This window comes from Bufo gargarizans, chromosome 4 (assembly GCF_014858855.1).
Source record: "Bufo gargarizans isolate SCDJY-AF-19 chromosome 4, ASM1485885v1, whole genome shotgun sequence".
NCBI classification, from domain to species: Eukaryota; Metazoa; Chordata; class Amphibia; order Anura; family Bufonidae; genus Bufo; species Bufo gargarizans.
Genome location: NC_058083.1, coordinates 497158212 through 497181042, shown reverse-complemented (window position 1 = coordinate 497181042; position 22831 = coordinate 497158212). Strand labels below are relative to the sequence as shown.

The window sequence follows — 22831 nt, the reverse complement described above, 5'->3', positions numbered from 1 at the left end:
TAAGTCAATGGGGACGGATCAGTTTGAAGTTGACACAATATGGCTCAATTTTCAAACGGATCCATCCCCCATTGACTTTCAATGTAAAGTCAAAACTGATCCGTTTGCATTATCATGAACCCAAAAAATATATATTTTTTTTGCTCATGGTAATGCAGACGGATCCGTTCTGAACGGATCTAAGCGTTTGCTTTATAGGTGCGGATCCGTCTGCAGATACCAGACGGATCCGCACCTAAACGCAGGTGTGAAAGTAGCCTTAAATAAACTCCAAAGGAACTTGAGGTGGATTTACACGGCCCAAATATTGGGCAGATTATCGGGAATGAACGTTCCTGCGAGCACTGTTCTCGACAATCTGCCCATGTAAATGTCCTGCAGATCACCGAATGAACAAGCGAAGTGCTCGTTCATCGGGTGATTCTGTCATTCATGCAGGCACACCAATTATCGTGTCTGGGAAGCAGATCATGCAGTCTAAACAGTGATCTGCTGCCGGGAAACAATGCAGTTGTATGGGGATGAACGATTGCGGTAGCCATCCCTTGTCCTAATACCGTGAAGGAGATCGCTGCATGTAAATGCAGTGGTCTAGTTCACAGAACAAGCAGTTGACTGTCAAGAAAGAATGATTCCTTTACCGACCATTGGCTATAGTTTTTGGGCCACATTGGTGATTACGTGATGCGAATGTCTGTAAAGCACTGTGGAATATAGCAGTGCTATATTGGTTCAATGAAATAAAAATAAATAAAAAAAAAGCAGTATTAGCTTTCTAAATCTAGAACTCCTCTATTCTTAATAGTTATTACTTTTATTATGGGTTAAATGAGGGCTAAAAAAAAAAACTTGACATTTCTTCTGGGATTTGAACCTGGGACATCATCAGGAAAGGTGGACCCCTTGTCGCCAGGCTACAGCTATATCATATTGAGAAGAGTGGTTTTCTATCTTGAAAAGATAACACATATTGCTGGTATCTTTAGAATCATATATTGTGTCTGTGAATATACCGGTAATATTAGCTTTCTAAGTATAGAAAACCTGTTTTCTCTAAATGTTAAGGCTATAAGTGGTAGTGTTTGATAGGGTTGTCACCATACGAAAATTTTGATTCGATTTCGATACCATAAAGTATTGTGATTAGGGATCGACCGATATTGATTTTTTTAGGGCCGATACCGATAATTTGTGAACTTTCAGGCCGATAGCCGATAATTTATACCGATATTCTGGGAATTTTCATAAAAAAAAAAAAATAAATTCCCACAAATCTGCTGAAAATTAATGTTTATTGTTAATGTGTATTTTTTTTTTTTGTAAATCTTTCTTTTTCATTTATATTTAATATTTTGGTGTTTTTTATTTTTTTTGTAACTTTTTTTTTTAACTAACTTTTAGCCCCCTTAGGGACTAGAACCCTTGTCCTATTCACCCTGATAGAGATCTATCAGGGTGAATAGGAGCTCACACTGTCCCTGCTGCTGTGTGCTCTGTGCACACAGCAGCATGGAGCTTATCATGGCAGCCAGGGCTTCAATAGCGTCCTGGCTGCCATGGTAACCGATCGGAGCCCCAGCATTACACTGCTGGGGCTCCGATCGGAGGAGCAAGGGAGAGGGGATCCTGTGGAGGGGCGCACTGCGACTGGGGTGGGGGGGAGGCACACCACTGCTTAATACTGGGGGGGAGGGGGGGGGGCGCACTGCGCCACCAATGCTTAATACTGGGGGAGCTTGGGGGGGAGGCGCACTGCGCCACCAATGTCTGATACTGGGGGGCTTGGGGGGGGGGGGGGCACTGCGCCACCAATGAAGCTTAATCTCACATTTATTCATATACAGGAGGTGGGAGCTGGCTGCAGGATCACATAGCCGGCTCCCGACCTCTATGAGCAGTAGCTGCGATCCGCGGCACCTGAGGAGTTAACTACCGCAGATCGCAGCTACAGCTCAGAGGCCGGGAGCCGGCTATGTGATCCTGCAGCTCCCGCCTCCTGTATATGAATGAATGATAGATTAATCTTCTTTGGAGCAGTGACCATAGCTCCTCCCCTCCTCCTGTCCCCTGTCCTTACATTGGCAGCAGCAGCACAGGGGGAGGAGACACTGCTCCTTCTCCCCTGTGCTGCTGCTGAGGGAACACGGAGAGCGCTGTCAGCAGCGCGATCTGTGTTCCCCATACACTATCGGAATATCGGCAAAATAGATGCCGATACCGATAGTGTTCAAAATCCTGAATATCGGCCGATAATATCGGTAAATCCGATAATCGGTCGATCCCTAATTGTGATACTCTATACCACACAAAAAAAAAAAAAAAAGCCAAAAAAGCTGCGTGCATTCCCCATTTTAACGTCCATAATCAAACAGTCCTATCCTATTTTTTTGGGAGGGATAAGGTGACTAAAGAATGGCGAATCGCGCAGTTTTTATTAAAATTTTTCTGTTACAGCTTTCACCGCATAGGAGAATTTATTTTTTATATATTTTGGACGTGGCGATATGCAATATGTTTGTTTTATTGTTTATATATTTTATATGTAAAATTGGGAAAGGGGTGATTTAGACTTAATATTTTGGTGTTAGTTTTAACTAAAAAGTAAAAACAAAGAACAAAACAATTTCCCCCCCTAGAACATGAGATCTACTAACGGGGTTGTCTCATCATGGACAATAGGGGGGTTATCGCTAGGATATGCCTTATTGTCTTATAGGTGTGTGTCCCACCGCTAGGACCTGCAGCTATATCGAGAACGGAGCCCCAAAGTGAAGGAGGGAGCACTGCGCAGGCAAAAATAGAAGAGCTCTGAAATAAAAGGGAGCATGGGCCGCACATGCGCGGTACGCTCCCATTCACTTATACGGCTTGGTGGTCGCCAGACCAGAGTCCTCCAGCTACCACCTTGCGGGGCTCTGTTCTTGATATAGGTGTGGGTCCTACCGATATGCCCCCATTGTCCATGATGAGACAACCCCTTTAATCCCTTGTCCTATTCACCCTAATAGAGCTCTATTAGGGTGAATAGGACTTCACACTATCCCTGCTGCTCTGTGCATAGTACACACAGCAGCAGGGAGATTACCATGGCAGTCAGGGCTTCAGTAGCGTCCTGGCTGCCATGGTTTACACTGCTGGGGCTCCGATCACAACTACCACTGCACCACCAATGAAGAGGGCAGAGGGGACCCTGTGGCCACGGCCACCAATGATTATAATACTGGGGGGGGGGGCGCACTGTGCCACCAATGAAGTTGATTAACATTTAATACAGATGCAGGAGGCGGGTGCCGGCGGCAGAATCGCATAGCCGGCAACCGACCTCTGACGGGGAGCTGCGATCAGTGGCAGTTAACCCCTCAGGTGCTGTGGATCGCAGCTTCCTGTCATAGAGGTTGGGTGCTGGCTATGTGATTCTGCTGCCGGCACTCGCCTCCTGTATCTGTATTAAACGTTAATTATCTTTATTGATGGCCCAATGGCCACAGTCCCTCCCCTATTCCGCCCCTCTCTCCCCTCTCATTGGTGGCAGCAGCAGTGGTACGGGTGGAGGGAGACACTGCATCCTTCTCCCCTGTGCTGCTGAGGGAACATGGCCGCGCTGAGAGCAGCGTGTGTCAGGTTCTGATACTAGACTATGCAGTAGTGCAGCCTAGTATCGGTAAAAGGCAAATCCTGGTATCCAATCGATACGGTACAAAAGTATCTATTGGGTATCGATAATTCAATACCCGACGAGACCCTAGTTTATGATATGCATGTGCCAGTACACTGCTCTGCCTGCACTATGCTGCCTATCCCCTATCAATTAAAGGGATCCTGTCAGCTAAAAACGCACCATAAACCACCAATATTACCTTACAGATGTTCTCATCATGTTTCTAAAGTATAGTATATAGAAGATGGAGGGCACTCAGATGTCTGTGTATATATAGAGAAAGAAAACAATTGTAGTAAGGTATATCTCTTTTATTTATTGCTTCTAAAGTTATACCTTTCTGTAAAAATATCAATATATCAATGGATAAATATTTTTCAAGGATAGTAGGACATAGAGGAGTAAAATCTTAATTCACAACGATACAGATTTCTCAGCTTGTGTTAGGAACAATATGGTCCTTCCTTTTATGACAGAGTAATATCAAATATAATGTTTAAAATGCTTGGGATAAATAAAATAGATATAAGTCCTTATATGACTAAAAACTAACTCCTGCAGATGATCAGTCTGCGTGTGGGAGTCATATATCCTATATAGCAAATCCTGGGGTAATAGGTCCGCTTAAATCCTGGGAATGTATTTATTTTTGGTAAAGCGCCGGAACAGTCTTACCCCATATGAGTGTATTCCAAGGTGCAGCTGCAGGGAGATCTCCTTACTGTGTTGTCCGGTCCTCTGTGGTGTGTAGCGGTGGTGCGCACGTGTTCTTCGGCGTCTTCTGCGTCTTCTTCTCTGATCGCTCTGTTCCTCTCCGCTGGGCCGGAAGTGATGTTCCTATAACCGGAAGTGACGGTCTATTAGTCCGACCAGCTGACCGATTTAGACAGCGGAGTGCGGACACAGTTCGCTTTTATGTTTTAGGATGGACTTATTTCGTTTGAAAAGTCAAAGTACTATTATTGTATAAAACCCAAACGCGTTTCGGTGCACTCTTGCACCTTCCTCAGTGGTGAATAGTACTATTAGTCTACCTGCTGCCCTGTGTTTTTGTGCACACAACAGCAGGGAGCTGACCATGACAGCCTCTGATCAGCCCCCCTCCCCAGTATTACTCATTGGTGGCAGTGGCCACAGGGTCTCCCCCCCCCCCACCAGTGAGCAGAATTATACTCGCGTGCGCCATGACCGCCGGGCGCTCCTTCTGTCCGTGTGGCGCATTGCTAATGCTTATAGCTCATGTGCGCCGTGGCCGACGGGCGCTCCTTCTGTCTGTGCGGCGCATTGCTAATGCTTATAGCACAGACCTATGAGAAGGAGCGGCCACGGCGCACGTGAGTATAATGCTGCTCACTGACATACCATGGCAGCCAGGACTTCAGTAGGGTCCTGGCTGCCATGGTAACCGATCGGAGCCCCAGCATTGCACTGCTGGGACTCCGATCGGAACTGCCGCTCCGTGGTCGCAGTCCGGTGATATGCACAAAATCCTTATCGTGGCATAAGTTTATATCGTATACCGCCCACCGCTAATCTCACGCTTACATTAGATGGTCTGCTGGTCCCACCAGTATTGAGTATGTAACAACTGACATGCTTCAGACTTCTAAATCCGCACGGCGGGTTTGTGTATAAGGGAGATTTGTAATCACCTTGCTGGTACTGGATTACGGTTCATTTTTTGTGTGCATAATCCGCAGTGTATACCATCTGAACGTTTATGGTGTATCAATAGGAAATACTGTAAATGTCTGATGGGTGCAGGTCCCACCTCTGATACCTGCTGCTATCTCAGGAATGGTAACCTAGAGTAAATGGACAGCACACCACGTATGTCGTGCGTTTTCTTCTCTTGCTCTCCGTTCACTAGCGCATGCTCTCGCTTGGCTAGCTTTGGAAGTCCCATAGCGGTGAATGGAGAGGACGCCATGCATGTTTAACTTGCACTCATGATGCCTCCCTCGTTCTTGATCTACAAGCAGAACCCACACCTATTGGACATTTATGGCATATTCTGTTGATAAACCATGAATGTTGTGGTGGGGCAATCCCAGTAGAAAGGCTTGCCTGGCTTACCACACCCTATGTCCTACTTTTCAAAACTGGAGTGGTGTAGCAATGTATCACAAATTTGGTTGCCCAAAGAGCAGTTGGTTCCATAATTATCCTGGATAGAATAGAGCAGCACGGTGCACTGTTCTGGCTGTCAAGAAGGAAGGGACTTAAATCTAAGGCTACTTTCACACTGGCGTTTTAGCTTTCCTTTTGTTAGATCCATTCAGGGCTCTCACAAGCGGCCCAAAACGGATCAGTTTTGCCCCAATGCACTCTGAATCGAAAAGAATCCTCTCAGAATGCATCAGTTTGCCTCCGTTCAGTCTCCATTCTGCTCTGGAGGCCGACACCAAAACGCTGCTTGCAGCGTTTTGCTGTCCGCTTGACGAAACTGAGCCAAATGGATCCGTCCTCGCACACAATGTAAGTCAATGGGGATGGATCTGTTTTCTCTGGCACAATAGAAAATGGATCCGTCCCCCATTGACTTTCAATGGTGTTCAAGACGGATCCGTTATGGCTATGGAAGACCTACTACAACTGGATCCGTTCGTGATGGATGCATGCGGTTGTATTATTGTAACAGAAGCGTTTTTGCAGATCCATGACGGATACGCAAAAAAAACTAGCGTGAAAGTAGCCTAGTTGGGAGATAATAATTTAATAGGGCTAATACACATGTGGCCTCGTGCTGCGTTAGTTACAATCTGTACCATATTGACTGTATTATGGATTCCTATTGACGCCAATGAGGGGCTGTTTTTCAGTGGTTCCTCATAGATTAAAGGCAGATTGTTGTATATTCTGTGTGTAAAGTTCTTTTGCTGTAAACTGGCTATTTTGTTTGTGAAGGAACCTGTGATGTAGCTGGTGTGGCGCTTTGGATCTGCCACCAAGGCGCCACACTATGTCTCCTGAAATTCTGGCACCTGTGCAGAGAATATTTCACATCTCTCATGGTTATTTATCATGTTACACTCAGTGGCCAATCCTAATCCGTCTATAAGGCTACGTTCACATCTGCGCTGTAACTTCCTTTTTTTCTGTTCTGTTACAGAAACATTAAAACGACAGTGCGAACAGTACGTTGTGGATGCCTTGAGAGCCACAATTTCTTGTGTGTTCTGAGGTATTCTCAGACTCGTCAGATTGTGTTCAGCAAGAAAATTACTGTACCCGTGAGATCAGTCGGCCAAACCTGTCCAACAGCTGCCGAGCCACGTGTAGCACCCAACCACCCACTGGTTAGGAGCTCTAAAGCTAAATGCACATGATCAGGATTGTGCGCAGAGAATCCACACTGTAGGTCATGTACATTGTATTCTGTGAGAATTTGAAATTTTGATTTTGACCTACGGTGTGAGTTTTAAAATCCGCAACATGTCAATTTATTTTACCTGTCCCGATTTTCTCCATTCACTTCAATGGTGACAGTGTAATCCACATGTAAATCCGCACCAATTGATGCGGATAGACTACGAACACCTGCAGATTGTTTGCACATAAATCCTGAACGTGTGCATTTACCCTAATGCAACATGCATACAAAAGTGGAAAAATAATGGCCATTAAAAACTGACTCGCTGTCAGTTTTTCACGGCCATTTTTCAGCCATTTGTGCATCTATTTTGCATCCGTTTTTTTATGACTGTTAAAACTGGTTATGAAAAACGGATGCATTTTTTTATTATTATTTAATAAAATCCCAACCCCTGCAGTGCCCTCAGTATACATAATGGCCCCCAGCTTTAATACGTGTCCCCCATAGTGGTCCTCAGTCAAGTTTCTTTTTGTAGAAGAAGCTGATGGCATTGAGGGAAGGGGCTCATGGCACTGGGGTCTGATGATGGCACAGGCGGTCTTATGCCATTTTATAAAGGAAAACCTTTTTTATTTTATTTTTTATTAGTTTATTTCTTATTAGAGTACTTGATAGATTACTTGATTACAATATACAAAAATAATCGATAGCTGCAGCCCTAACTGCACTTATATCTGTCACACGGCTGTTTTTCGCTGTGGGTGCATGTAACCCAAGGGCTGGCGCTGATCATTAGTGTGGACGTGTATCTGTGTGTTGGGCCATTTAATACCTTCACTGGGAAAGTTGTACGGTCGGTGCCAAATGTCCTCAGCCTGTCTTGGTATTACTGCAAGGCTTGGCTTACACGTGGTTTTTGATAAATTTTTTTGTTGTTGTTGGCCAAGCACAACAGTGGATACAAAAGAGATTAGTAGTCTTTTCTTCAGAGGGGTTCTCTGAGACTAGGAGCCCCTGTTCATATGGGCAAGCACAGAGTAAGGGGTTTAGGAGGACTCTGGCGTTCCAGTGCCAAGCTCTCTTCTGCTCTGCTTCCAGTTCCCGCTGGACTAGTTGTGTAATGTGTTTATCACCACTGCAGCCAAACAGTGGTCATGTGCCGTGCCTGCTGATGTCACTGCTGATTGGCGGACTGCAGTGACATGCATGTAGACAACAGGGACTTTAAACAGAGTTTCTGTAGCAGAAAAGTATTTTTCAGACCAGCTCCTGCATCTGAATACTTTTCTATTTGCATTTAATAAAAAAAAGTGTAATTACTGGGTTTTTCACTGAAATTTATATGTATAGCAGCGCCACCTGCTGTTTGCCCTTTTTGTAAACTTTCTGTCAAGCTCACTAAGGGTGACATACGTGCTCAGTTCTGTCCTTCCGCTGCCACTAGCTGCAGCAGAAAGGACATGCCCCCTGAGCTGCCAGCTTTAAATAAATCAAGCAGAACAATTGCAGCAATGAATGAGTAAATCTCTGGGCTGGTTCTCCGTTTGTTAGACTCTCGCGTTGTATCCTATTTTTAGCAGGAGAAGCGGAGGTGCCGGTGATCACCAGACACTTGTTCATCAGGTGATGGTGTCATTCTGATCACACCAAAAATCATCGTACCGTCTGTAAGCGACAATCTTCTGCCCAGGAATACTGACTTTCTATGGGGACAATAAATCACTCAATTGGTCGTCCCCACACAGCGGAGGCGATTTCTGTTCTGTGTGTAAATGCAGCCCTCATCTCCACCCACAATCAGACCATTATTGAATGTTTAGTTTGTTCCTAATCATCGGGGTAAAAGGACCATTAGGGCTCATGCACATGACCGTTGTTTTTGTCTGCATCTGATCTGCATTTTTTTTGCATCCGTATGTCAGTTTCACGGCACCCACAAAAAAAAGTCCATGATTCTTGTCCATATTACAGACTGCAAAAAATGGCTACGGCTATGTGTATGAGGCCTTAACGCGCATCCAGAGATGGCTTTCGGTGACTGATGGCTGTACACAGGGGCAGTTTTAAGTTCAGAAAAAGCAGAGGTATAAATTAAGTTTTGCTAATTCTTTTCTCACAAGCTACACAGAACTCAATCTGCTCAGCTCCCCCTGCTTTGTAACATGCCACCTATAGATCACATTGCTTTTTGTGATGAGTCCTAACCCTGGGCTGCCGGGGTGAAAATGGAGGGATGGCCCCTTTAAGGAGAAGCGGAGCACATGCTGGCTGTCAGCTGGACACAAAAATATAAAGAATTGCATGTGGCGGTTTTTGTCTGGTGGAAACCTGACATTTATGCTAGAAAGCTGCCTGATGACTGTCGGACCTCATTGTAGTCAATAGGGATCTAGCAATGAGGTAGAGGATCTGTCAGGCTGCTCTGTGCCGAAACAGCCTGCCGGATCTCCTAATGGAGATGTGAAAGAGGTCTTAAATGGGATGTCAGTTATATAAAAACCCAGGCTTTCCCTGTACATGGCCTAACATAAATGAATAGATGCTTCTATGTGCGCTGAGCTTTGGTCCTTACCTCTACAGCCAGTCACTGGCCTCAGCAGTGCATGGGGTGCCTCTGTGGAGGCCACTGATTGACTGCAGCGGTGACCTGTTGGTCAGCTGCAGGAGCAGCAGAGTTTCATACACGGGTCTTGGGCTACTTTCACACTAGCGTTTCTATTTTTTCGGTATTGAGATCCTTCATAGGGTCTCAATATCGGGGGGGGGGGGGGGGGAAGAAACGCTTCAGTTTTGTCCCCATTCATTGTCAATGAGGACAAAACTTAATTGAACAGAACGGAGTGCTCCTAAATGCATTCCGTTCCGTTCTCATACCGGAGAGCAAACCGCACCATGCTGTGGTTTTCTTTCCGTCCTGGGATGCGGACCAAACGAATCCGTCATGACCCACAATACAAGTCAATGGGGACGGATCAGTTTTCTCTGACCCAATCGAAAACTGATCCGTCCCCCATTGACATTAGAGTTCATGACGGATCAGTCTTGGCTATGTTACAGATAATACAACCGGATCTGTTCATAGTGGATGCAGATGGGTTTATTATCAATAACAAGCGTTTTTGCTGATCCCTGCCGGATCCTGCAAAAACGCTTGTGTGAAAGTAGCCTAAGTGAAAGTACACTGGAGTAAGATGGGCTGGTCAGTTTCTGGCGTAATTATAATAAATCCATCGGGCTCGCTGCTTTCATGCTAAGAAATAACGATCTTAGACAGAAATGGCTAAAACGGATACCAAATGGGCTTAACTGATGCTTAGAATACAGGATCCGTTTCTCTGTTCTTCTAATGGATCAGAAGAAGGAAAAACAAACCTTGATTTGAACCGGACCTAAGGGCAAACAATCTCAAATTACTGTGCAAATATTTTGTGCACCATAATTTGCTAATTTATTTTACACCTCTTTTGTGGTGTACAACCTTTGATAAATGTGGCCCATCAGCTCCATGCAGATGTTGCCATGTAAGGCTCATGTGCACGACTGTGGTTTTGGTCCCCATCCGTTCTGCGTTTTTTTTTCGGATCGTTTGTGGACACATTAATCTCATTGGTTCAGCAAAAGATGCAGACAGCACACCCGAGTGTTGTATGCATCTGCAAGTCCGCTCCACAAACCTGCAAAAAAATGAGAACATGTCCAAAACAGACAAGGATAGGACATTTGTGCTTTAGGAAAAGAATGGCAGCAGGCGCTCTACTGGGATCCGCGATTTGCAGACCGGAAAAAACATACGGTCTTGTGCATGAGCCCTTACTCTGATTTACTCTAAACGGACACATACAGGAACAGGGACTAGTCCGTCGGCCCCTCATTCTGTGATCCCCTGTTGATCACACTTTTCTGCCGTATCTGTTTACTGTGCCCCATAAAATTGCTTTGGGGCAACCCCCCTCCGCGGTGCCTGCTGTGCACGGTAGGAAGATTTATTTTACATTCTATTACATAGATGTCATTTAAAGATGATTGACGGGCCTGAGACTAATTTTAGTATTTTGTGCCTTTCTAAATATGTCTTCTGTTCAGGACGTCAAGATCAGACCTGTCCACATAGTTTTATAGGCAGTGACAAGCATTTCCTTTAGTGCAGGCTGTACAGATTTATTTTTTACAATGGAAGACCATGGTGCATTTATTCTGACATGGCTGTATGTGTTCATAGTGTTTGCTTCGCTTTGAAGTTTTTATTATTTTTTATTTTTTTTTAATCGGTATGCCTTTTGACCGATCATCCATTTTTTATGTGTCTATTCAAAAAAAAAAAAAAAAAAAACAATCCCAGTTACTCTGGGGTATATGGCAATAATAATAAAATAAAGATAAGATAAAAAAAAAAATCAATCCAGAAGTAGTACAAAAATGGCGAAAGGTTTGGTCAACAAACAACATTTATGACCTATTCACAGGTCATGTGATCTATCGACAAACGATGGCTGCCCACTCCATTAATTCTCTGTGGAACAAATAGGACCCCTCGGTACAGCAATCATACGTCTGTCTCCTATGCTCTGGGTAGGTGATAAATGTTTTTTGTGCTAACAACCCCTTTAATTGATTAATTGGAACCTCTTGTGTGTTGCGATCCCACTCCCGGCTTTGGATTACAAATATTAAAGGGGTTTTCTGAGATTTTTAATATTGATGATATCCTCAGGACAGGTAATCAGTGTCTGTCTGGTGGGGGTCCGACACCCGGGACAGTTTGAGAAGCACCGTGCTGTACATGGTATAGTGGCTGTGCTTGGTGTTGCACTCAGCCCAATTCACTTCTATGAGGCTGAGGCCATGTCCCCGATAAACGTGTCACTGGCCTAGGAAAAGCTGAGAGAAGGCAACAATGCTACTGCAAGCACCGCTGCCTTCTCGAACAGCTGATCGGCGGGGGTCCTGGGTGTCGGACCCCCTCCGTTCAGATACCGATGGTCTAGAGTATACTAGTCAGAGGATAGGTCATCGGTAATAAAATCAGTGTGTAGGTGGCCAGGAGTTCAGTGTGTAGGTGCCCCCCCCCCCCCCCCCAAAGAACAAAGGTACCATTACAATACTGTATAGGTGTGCTACAGAGCCATGTAAGCACTGTATATGGCCATATGGAGGTGACAGACTCCCTTTAACACTGTTTCTTTACAGCATTAAAATGTATTGGCTTTGTGGAGCCAAAGTTCTTCTCGCCTGAAGTTGCACAAGACATCGGTTTATTCCTACTGTATTCAAATCTGTGTATTGAAAAAAAATATTCAAATAGGAATCTGAACTGGGCCAGTACCAAAAGCCCGTATAGCTCCATGGAGCCAGTACGTTTTAATGCTGTAAGGCATGGGTGTCAAACATGCGGCCCGCAATGAATATTTTTGCGGCCCGGCAAGTATTTCTGAACATGAGCGCGCTGCTATCGGCGCGCTCATGTTCTCTCAGCAGCACGGGGAGAAGGAAGCTGTCCTCCCTCCCCCTGTGCTGCTGCCGCTGCCACCAATGAGAAGAGAGGGGGGGGAGGAGGGGCGGGCGCACTGCGCCACCAATGAGAATAGAGGGGGGAGGAGGGGCGGGCGCACTGCGCCACCAATGAGAATAGGGGGGGGGGGGGGGCGCACTGCGCCACCAATGATTGGACTATTTCCATACAGAGCCGCGCCCAGCACTCACCATTAGTCCTGGGTGCCGCTCCGTTCGCCCGCAGTGCCCCATTACTGTCTCCTCTCCTGCTCCACATGCTGCTTACTATCGGAGCGATGGGAGGAGACATCAGCTTCACTAGTGGGCGTTCCTTCTCCCTGCGCTGCGATTGGACAGCGCTACAGCCAGGAAGAAGGAACGCCCACTAGTGAAGCTGATGTCTCCTCCCATCGCTCCGATAGTAATCAGCAGCATGTGGAGCAGGAGAGGAGACAGTAATGGAGCACTGCAGTCGAACGAGCAGCGCCCAGGACTAATGGTGAGTGCTGAGACATCGCTGGGCGCCGCTCTGTGTGGCCTGATAGTGAAAGTAGTTTAACACAATACAGGAGGCGGGTGCCGGCAGCAGAATCGCATTGCCGGCACCCTGCCGCTGACAGGGAGCTGCGATCATCAGAGGCTGTTAACCCCTTAGGTGCCGCACCTGAGGGGTTAACTGCTGTTCTGCCAGTACCCGCCTCCTGTATAAAGGGGTAATTTATCATTGGTGGTGCAGTGTGCCCCCCCCCCCCCCTCAACCCCCCCATCCCATTAAAATCATTGGTGGCACAGTGCGCCAGCCCCTCTCAACCCCCCCAGTATTGAAATCATTGGTGGCAGTGGCCACAGGGACCTCTCCCCTCCCCCTCATTGGTGGTGCAGTGGCAGCTTCTGATCGGAGCCCCAGCTGTGTAAGCCTGGGCCTCTGATCAGTTACCATGGCAGCCAGGACGCTACAGAAGCCCTGGTTGCCATGGTAGCATCCCTGATGCTGTGTGCACAAGGCACAGAGCAGTAGGGACAGTGTGAACTCCTATTCACCCTGATAGAGCTGAATAGGACAAGGGATGAAAGATCCCAGGTTCTCGCCCCTAAGGCTACTTTCACACTTGCGTTCAGAGCGGATCCGTCTGAGACGGATCCGCTCATATAATGCAGACGGTGGATCCGTTCAGAACGGATCCGTCTGCATTATATTGTAAAAAAAATTCTAACTGTGAAAGTAGCCTGAACGGATCCGTCCAGACTTTTACATTGAAAGTCAATGGGGGACGGATCCGTTTGAAGATTGAGCCATATTGTGTCATCTTCAAACGGATCCGTCCCCATTGACTTCCATTGTAAGTCTGGACGGATCCGCACGGCCAGGCGTTTTTTTTTTTTTTATGCGGCCCACATAAACTTTAATTTATTTTTTTTGGCCCATGTTAGCCTTTGAGTTTGACATGCTTGCTGTAAGGAAACTGCATTAAAATCTAAGTATTTGAATGAATTGACTTCGGATCTATGATCCGAAAGTTGATTCGCTTAAGCCTAGTAGTTATCTTTGGCTGCGCCATAGACTTCAGATGGAGCAGCGTACACATGGTAAACCAGCCCTTCTTTTAGACTCCTGTGGACAGGTGCTGATTGTTGGAATGCCCCTTTAATAAAAGCCTGTTGGGCTGTATAAAACAGCTCTTCTTTAAAGAGGACCTTTCACCGCTCATGACATGTCTGTTTTAATAGCTTCATGCATTCCCTTTTTAATAATTCCCCAACTGGTTACCTCCCCTCTGTACCCTCACTGCAGACTGCTCGCAATTCATTCATAACTTCTAGTAGAAATAATAAAGGAATGGTACAACATACAGCCATAAGAATAGATGCTCCAGAATTGTTTTTTCATGGGGAACGCATGAAGCTATTAAAACAGGCATGTCAGGGGAGGGGACAGGTCCTATTTAAAGGGAACCTGTCACCTGGATTTTGTGTATAGAGCTGAGGACATTGGTTGCTAGATGGCCACTAGCACATCCGCAATATCCAGTCCCCATAGCTCTGTGTGCTTTTATTGTGTCAAAAAAACGATTTGATACATATGCAAATTAACATAAAAGAGTCATATCTTACTTGTGTGACCAGAGAAGAGTCATATTTTCAAGCTCTGACTCATCTCAGGTTAATTTGCATATGTATCAAATCGGTTTTTATACACAATAAAAGCACACAGAGCTATGGGGACTGGGTATTGCGGATGTGCTAGTGGCCATCTAGCAACCCATGTCCTCAGCTCTATACCCAAAATCCAGGTGACAGGTTCCCTTTAAAGTGTTCTGCTAATTCCCCTTTCACGTCTGTTTCAGTAAATGCTTTCCCTCATAAAATAATTCTGGATGAACTCTTTTTAGAGCAATGTGTCTTGCTGCTCCTGTGTTGTTCCTCCTGGAACTGTACACATTTCCTTTTGTCAGTGGCTTGTGTCCAGACAGTCTGACCCACAGTACCAACTGGTAACACCCAGCTGGACCTTTACCTTTAGTAGTGATAGCAGAATGGCACAACATAGTCTCATGAATAGATGCTCTAGAATTATTACATGAGGTGGTGACAGGTCCTCTTGAATAAAATAATAATGGTATAAAACACCTGCCGTTAGCTCCACACCTTACATATGGTAAACACACACAATTAAAAATAAGTAGTTAAAACGAGTTGTCCCTTGCCACAAGGGCTAGCAATCTAACTGGGATGGGAGAAGTGACTCAGTAGCTGCGAGGTGCTATTTTTGTCCTTGGTACCAGCCCCTTGTGTATGCAGCTGATGTATAAATAAAGCTGCACGGACCCGTCACTGGCCGGGATCTGAGCCAGCAGCGGTATAAAGTACAGTCTGAGGATAGAGGGAGATGCTGTGTCTGCCATGGACTGTGGTTATGTGATAATGTCTTAAAGAATCCTCCTCTCCCTTGCTGTGGCACACCGGAGTGTCACTGATCCTAGGATTGGTTTATTGCAATTGTGAACTGATGCTGAAGAATTGGGAATTCCACCTCGATTAAGCATGAAACGTGTAATATCTGTATCTTGACTTGGTTTATGCAAAAAAAAACTGCACATTAGTACATTTTTATATATATATATATATATATATTGTATTTATTTTTTATTTATTTATTTATTTATTTATTTTTTATTCCCTAAAAGTTTTTCCAAACATAAACTAGAGTTTTATAAAATCTCAATTGGGGTAGGTTCACACTCGTGTGAGGGAACTGCCTGCCAGAGTTCAGCGATGCTGCCATTTATTGTTGGACCTCATTGACTCCAGTGGGATCCGGCAGGTTTCTGGCCATTCCCGGCATAAGTGGCCGTTTTTGGACAGACAAAGCTTGTTGCATGCATAACCTTGCAGCGTTTTATTTGCTTATGTATTACATAAGGCTCCGTGGTGAGATGGAATTCCCTATCATTTGCTGTAAAGTAATGGCGGTACTACAACTTGCTGGCAATATTGGTGACCTTGTGAAAAATAAAAATAATCCCCTGGCTGTGCAGCGCCATTCTATGGGGGTCACGGCTTGGCTGGTTTTCGACAGTTTCTGTGATTAATGGTGAGAGCTGTGCCCATGCATGGCTACCTCTCCATTCACTGGCGTTTCTGGGTCAATTTGTGAGATCTGTTTCAGGGCTCTCGCAAGCGGCCCAAAACAGATCAGTTCAGCCCCAATAAATTCTGAATGGATAAGGATCCGTTCAGAATGCATCAGTTTGGCTGCGTTTTTTTTTTTTTAGACTGTCACTAAAACGCAGCTTGCAGCATTTTGGTGTCCGTCTGACTATGCGGAGCCGTTTTGACTTAGACTATTTTTTGAATGAATAATGCAAACGGATCCGTTATTAATGGATACAAGCGTTTGCATTATTGGTGTAAATCCGTCTGCAGATACAAGACGGATCCGCACAAAACGTTTGTGAGATCCGTTTCAGGGCTCTCACAAGCGGTCCAAAACGGATCCGTTCAGAATGCTTCAGTTTGTCTCCGTCACGTCTCCTTTCCTCTTTGGAGACTAACACCAAAACGCTACTTGCAGCGTTTTGCTGTCCGTCTGATGAAACTGAGCCGAACTGCTCCGTCCTGATACACAATGTAAGTCAATGGGGACGGATCCGTTTTCTCTGACACAATACAAAACTGATCTGTCCTCCATTGACTTTCAGTGGTGTTCAAGACGGATCAGTCTTGGCTATGTTAAAGATAATACAAACGGATCCGTTCTGAACGGATGCATGCGGTTGTATTATCGGTGCGGATCCATGACTGATACGCACCAAACGTGAGTGTGAAAATAGCCTTACTAGGCAGAACAGGGGTCCTCTGTTTTGAAGACAGGTGGGATTTACACCTACAAACTTTTACAGCATCTCTTGTGAAAATGCTATAAACGTCTTTCCAGACTTCGTATATTGATAACCTAAACTCAGGATAGGTAATATCCAATCAGTGGGGGTCCGACATCCCGTACCATTGCCAAAAACTGCTGTTCCTTTCAGCCTCCGGTGCAGAAAGTAGCACGTTTGAACGAGACCAGAAACACCGCTCCGTTCAGAGTTTAGTGACCGTGCTGGGGTACTGCAGGTCGCTCCCACAGAAGCAAGAGGCAGAGCCACCACTTTGACTCAAGCTGCGGTGCTTCTGACTCTGTTCAAAGTTCTACTGCCAGCACCAGAGGCTGCAAGGAAAGGCTGATCATAGTAGGTGCGGGGTGTCGGACCAATAAGTCCTCAATATCAGGAGCCTGGACAACGCTGAATGCAAATAAAAGAAAACACTGTGAAACCTCCTAGCCAAAAAGTAGCCGCACACATTAGCTTACTGTTGGACAACTTTCCCCCGGCAGCCGTTTATTCTTGATGGGGGCTATGCCGCAGTTCAGTGTACTTAGCAGAGTATTATACAAACAGACATTCACTTGTTAGTATCACACGGCGACAGTAGCTTCTTATGGTAAGGAATGCAGTCTATACTACAAGCAGACCTGTTCTGCTGCGGGTTGTATAGCTGCCCACTTTGCATTGTGTGTAATCGTGGTACATTCCCCTGTGGTAAAAGTACGGTTTAACTTTTATTCTCCTCGTCATGTTTTCTAGTTTCACATTTGTAATCTGCCTCTATTTCCAAGTTGGTTTCACAAAGGCAATTAATTAAAGGGGTTGTCCAGTTTTCTGGTATTGATTACCAATCCTCAGGACAGGTCATCAATATTAGAACAACGGTGGGTCCGACTCTTGACACCCCCATTGATCAGCTGTTTGAAGTGTCTGGGGTGCTCATGAGGGCACCACATTCCTTTCTGCAAGGCTTTGACATAGCGGTGCCAGTGCAGTGTGATGACGGCTTTCTCTTTCTTTTTTTTTTTTTTTTTTTTTTTTTAATATAACTTTTTCTTGTTCACCAAGGTCTCTGGTACTGGCTATTTAGGGGTTGTCTCACTTCAGCAACTGGCATTTATCATGTAGAGAGAGTTAATACAAGACACTAATGTATGATTGCTGCTTTTGCTGGCTGGATAGATTTTTCCGTCACATTACACTGTCACGTTTCCATGGTTACAACCACCCGGTATCTAGCAGCGGTGGTCGTGCTTTCACAATATTGAGATAAGCTCTGGCCTCTCTGGTGGCTGGGACCCTGGGAGTGCCCATAGGTCAGAGCCAATTCCTATATTGTGCAAGCATGACCACCTCTGCTGGATTGCAGGGTGGTCGTAACCATGGACACTAGCAGTATATAATGCGATGGAAAAATGAATCCAGCCAGGAAAGGAAGCAAAATGGACAATCACAATACATTAGTAAGTGCCTTGTATTAACTTTCTCTATATGATAAATGCCACTTGCTGAAGTGAGACCACTCCTTAGATGCTGCTAGGACAGCTGCTGTTCCAGAGAATGAGGTCCCCTTCCCCCACCCTAATAGCTGGTCGAGCATGTGCACCTGCCGCCCGTTCATTATCTATGGAACTGCTGAACAGCAGAAAAAAATCTGGATTAAAATCTATTATTGTCTTTAAATTGACAATCAAGATTTTTTTTTTTTCTTGTCAATATTGTCCAGCCCTAGAAATTATATATGAAGTAGAATACATAAAATTATATTCAGAAAACCTTTCAGATAGCTGTACATACAAATAAACACACTGCAGCACTTCCAATAGGTGAAAATAGTGGGATCCTTTTATTCACCCATGCGTGCCATGCAACGTTTCGGTCCACTTGCTGGGACCATATACATACATACATACATACATACATACATACTTACTTTGTGTCTGTGTATATATGTAGAACATATGAGTTAATAAGTGACAAATAATTTTTGATGAGTGTCCCTTTTATAAGTGGGCACCTTTCTAAAGGTATACAAAAAATAACCCTTACTGGTTGTATGGGTTGTGCCCCCACAAATATTTATTTCTTAAATATTTATAACTTTCTGGTACTAAGATGCTCCCGTTGTGAGATAATCTTTACTTCATTATATTGGCTCCCCCTGGTGTGTACTCTGTATAGTAATTTGTGCATCCACCTCCTAAGCGGTCGCACCTTCACAACTCCATCCTTCAACTATCACCAGCCCTGTCTGCTATTCCAAGCTGTGGCAGTTACAGGGAGAAAGCTGCAGCAGAAAGAACACGCCTCCTGAGCTGCTAGCTTGAAATGCATCTATCCATGTGAGGTGCAGACCTGGTTCTAGCTTTGTTAGAAAGAGACTGTCATGTACTTTATATCCTTTAAGTCCCCCATTGTTCCATCATTGTCACTTCTATGGTGCCTGCTGTGAGAACGGCGCGTACATCATTCAGGTGCCCACTGCAGCCAATTGCTGTCTGCCAACAGTGATCCCTACATGTACAATACGTGACTGCAGTCACATGAATGTTGTATGTGATGTCGCAGCTGCCGGACTCGTGGGGGTTCCATCTTAGTGGTGTTTTTTTTATTTTTTATTATTGTATACAGTTTCATGCTGCTACGCAATTTTCTTAAAGGGATTATCCCATGACTAATGTAAAAACTTAGCTAGAACCAGCCCTGTACCTCACATGGATCCCGAGATCTCCTCATTCATTGCTCTGTTAGATTTATATCGAGCTGACAGCTCAAGGGGAGTGTCTTTTCTGCTGCAGCTCAGGGGGCGTGTCCATGGTCTCCCTATCACAGCTCAGTAGGCAGTTACATGGATGAAACTGAGCATGTGCGGCCATCTCAGTAAGCAGGACAAAAAGAACAAAGAGCAGGTTTTTTAATTACATGCAATTACAAAAGTATTAAAGGGGTTGTCTCACTTCAGCAAATGGAATGTATCATGTAGACCCAGTTAATACCCAATTAAGGCCCTTACTAATGTATTGTGATTGTCTATATTGCCTCCTTTGCTGGCTGGATTCATTTTTCCATCCCATTATACACTGCTCGTTTCCATGGTTACAACCACCCTGCAATCCAGCAGTGGTGCCCGTGCTTTCACACCATAGAAAAAATTCTGGACTATGCGCATTCCCATGGTCCTGCCCACCAGAGAGGCCTGCCCTTTTTCCTATATTGTGCAAGCACAACTACCATTGACGGATTGTAGGGTGGTCGCAACCATGGACACGAGCAGTGTTTAATTAGATGGAAAAATGAATCCAGCAAAGAAAGCAATATGGACAATCACAATACATTAGTAAGTGCCTTTGTATTAATTGTCTCTACATGATAAATGCCATTTGCTGAAGTGAGACAATTCCTTTAAGATCTAGTAATAATAATTTTTGTGGGACAACCCCTCTAAACCTGGATAACTTCAATGCCTTGTCTGTGTTCGTGTCGGGGGGAGGGGGGGCTCGAGGAATATATTTGCTGGATTTGTGGTCTTGTCACCATAGTCTGACATTATTACGATGATTGAGTTTTTCCCTATTTCTTTTTCTCTGCAGGCTAATCACTGATCATGGGGGCATTTTTGGACAAACCTAAAACTGAGAAACACAACGCTCATGGAGCTGGAAATGGTTTGCAGTACGGACTCAGCAGCATGCAGGGCTGGCGAGTCGAAATGGAAGATGCTCACACGGCTGTGGTGGGCATCCCTCATGGCCTGGAAGACTGGTCCTTTTTTGCTGTTTATGACGGCCATGCTGGATCTCGTGTTGCAAATTACTGCTCGTCGCACTTGCTAGAGCATATAACAGATAACGACGACTTCAGGGCAACTGAAATGTCAGGATCCAACGTGGAGCCCTCTGTAGAAAATGTTAAAAGTGGCATTCGAACTGGATTTTTAAAAATTGACGAGTATATGCGCAACTTTGCTGATTTAAGGAATGGCATGGACAGAAGCGGCTCTACTGCGGTGGCCATCCTTATTTCACCGTGCCATGTGTATTTCATCAACTGTGGGGATTCTAGGTCTGTGTTGTACAGGAGCGGACAAGTTTGCTTTTCCACACAGGATCACAAACCTTGCAATCCAAGGGAGAAAGAAAGGATTCAAAATGCCGGAGGCAGCGTCATGATCCAGCGCGTCAACGGATCATTAGCGGTTTCTCGCGCCCTCGGGGACTATGACTACAAATGTGTTGATGGCAAAGGCCCTACTGAGCAGCTTGTGTCTCCCGAGCCTGAGGTGTATGAGATTGTACGAGCAGAAGACGACGAATTTATAATATTAGCTTGCGACGGCATTTGGGATGTCATGAGTAATGAAGAGCTTTGTGAATTTGTCAAGTATAGGCTCCAGCTAACAGATGACCTTGAGAAAGTGTGCAATTCTGTAGTGGACACCTGTTTACATAAGGTAAGTGAATAGCGAAGTGTTGAGAAAGATTTTTATTTATTTTTTACAGCTCAAATAATTGTCTTTACATGGACTGACGCAGCAGGTAGTTATCGAGAATGAACTGGTTGTTCCCCATAACTGCCTGCTTGTCAGAGGAGGGGAGAGCTTCATTTACATCCAGCTGTCACTTCCGCTGTAAAAAAAAAAAAACATTTCCCGGACTCTGGTTCGGTTCCAAGTGGTACGTACCTGGTTCGGGAAATTTTTTATATTTTTTTTATAAATTAATTTCTGAAGTTGTGAAGTCTCGTGAGATTTTGTAAAGTAATAACTTCAGCTCATACATAACTTCATGCTCTGTACAGTATTAGAACAAAGTTTTATGCATATCTACTTCGGATGTTTCATCTGAAGCCTATTCGCTCATCCCTAGTCATAGGTCATCAATATTAAAAGCCTGGAAAACCCCTTTAAACCTCTGGGCTTCCATACTTACAGACTGCAAACAAACCCTTCCCATCTCCTGCTGTCTGTAATACTGTTTTCACACAAAGGACTCATGTGCACGAATGTGTTCCGCATCCAATCCGCATTTTTTGCACGTCAGTTGCAGGCCAATTCACTTCAAGGGGGCAGCAAAAGTTGTGGACCGCACACTGTGTTGTCCACATCCGTATGTCCATCCGTTGACATTCGCAAAAATATGTAACATGTCCTAGGACTTTTCTATTATGGCCCGGATGCTCCATTCAGTAAAATGTGGAACGCACGCAGCCGGTATCTGTTTTGCAGACAGCAAAACGGGCGATGGTCGAGAGCATGGGCCAATAAGCTAGAAAACGTCATGTATGTCCGGTCTGGAGATTTGCTAGTGTTGCCCTGTCACTCAAGTTGCCATCAGCCTGGAGATGTTCCCCGTCTGGTGCTTTCACACTACAGAGGAGATGACTGTCTGGGTGCTCAGGCGGGCTCGGTACTTTAGGCATTGGCCCAATGTGATTTTCACTGCTGTGTTCACACATGCGCTGACTCGGACAAAACCCGGATATGTGGGGAGATTTATCATCTCCCTTGCACCAGAAAAGTGGCGTTAAAAAGTTGCAAACTATGTGCTTGACTTTTTCACTGCGACAATTTGGATTTTTTGCCGCCCTCGTCACTTTCTCCAAAGAGTGCGTTGCAAGAGTAGGAAGGAGGCATGGACATCTGTCCCATAAAATATGTATCTCCATTTATGCCGGTTTTCTGGCGCAAATGAAGAGATAAATCTACAGCAGCTCTGAGCCATCCTAGATTTCTCTTTAGGCACACAGACTGCAGGAGGGTGCCCCTATTTTTGTGACTAGGCCTGTGCCTCATTATAAATTAGATGCATTCCCCGATGGCTTAGGGGATTTTTGCACCAGTCAAAATAAATTCCCCCCCCCCCCCCCCCATAGTCCTAGGCCAGTAATGAGAAGTCGTTGGGGTAAGTCTGGGACAGATATTGCAGATGTTTGCTTTCGCACAATCAGCTCCTCCGTGTAAACTCCATCTGGCTCTATCTGTAACCATGGAGACGCACT

The 22831-nt window shown here is 45.1% G+C and overlaps 1 protein-coding gene across 4 annotated transcripts in view; it reads left to right on the top strand.

The window, feature by feature from the left end:
- PPM1B (protein phosphatase, Mg2+/Mn2+ dependent 1B) overlaps window positions 1-22831 on the top strand; it is a 51905-nt gene that overhangs the window by 6011 nt on the left and 23063 nt on the right. For all 4 annotated transcript variants that reach the window (XM_044289275.1, XM_044289274.1, XM_044289272.1 and 1 more), the window contains exon 2: window positions 20425-21284. In XM_044289275.1, the coding sequence (XP_044145210.1) occupies window positions 20439-21284 (846 nt within the window). In that variant the 5' untranslated portion in view covers window positions 20425-20438. The remainder of the gene's footprint in view (window positions 1-20424; window positions 21285-22831) is intronic.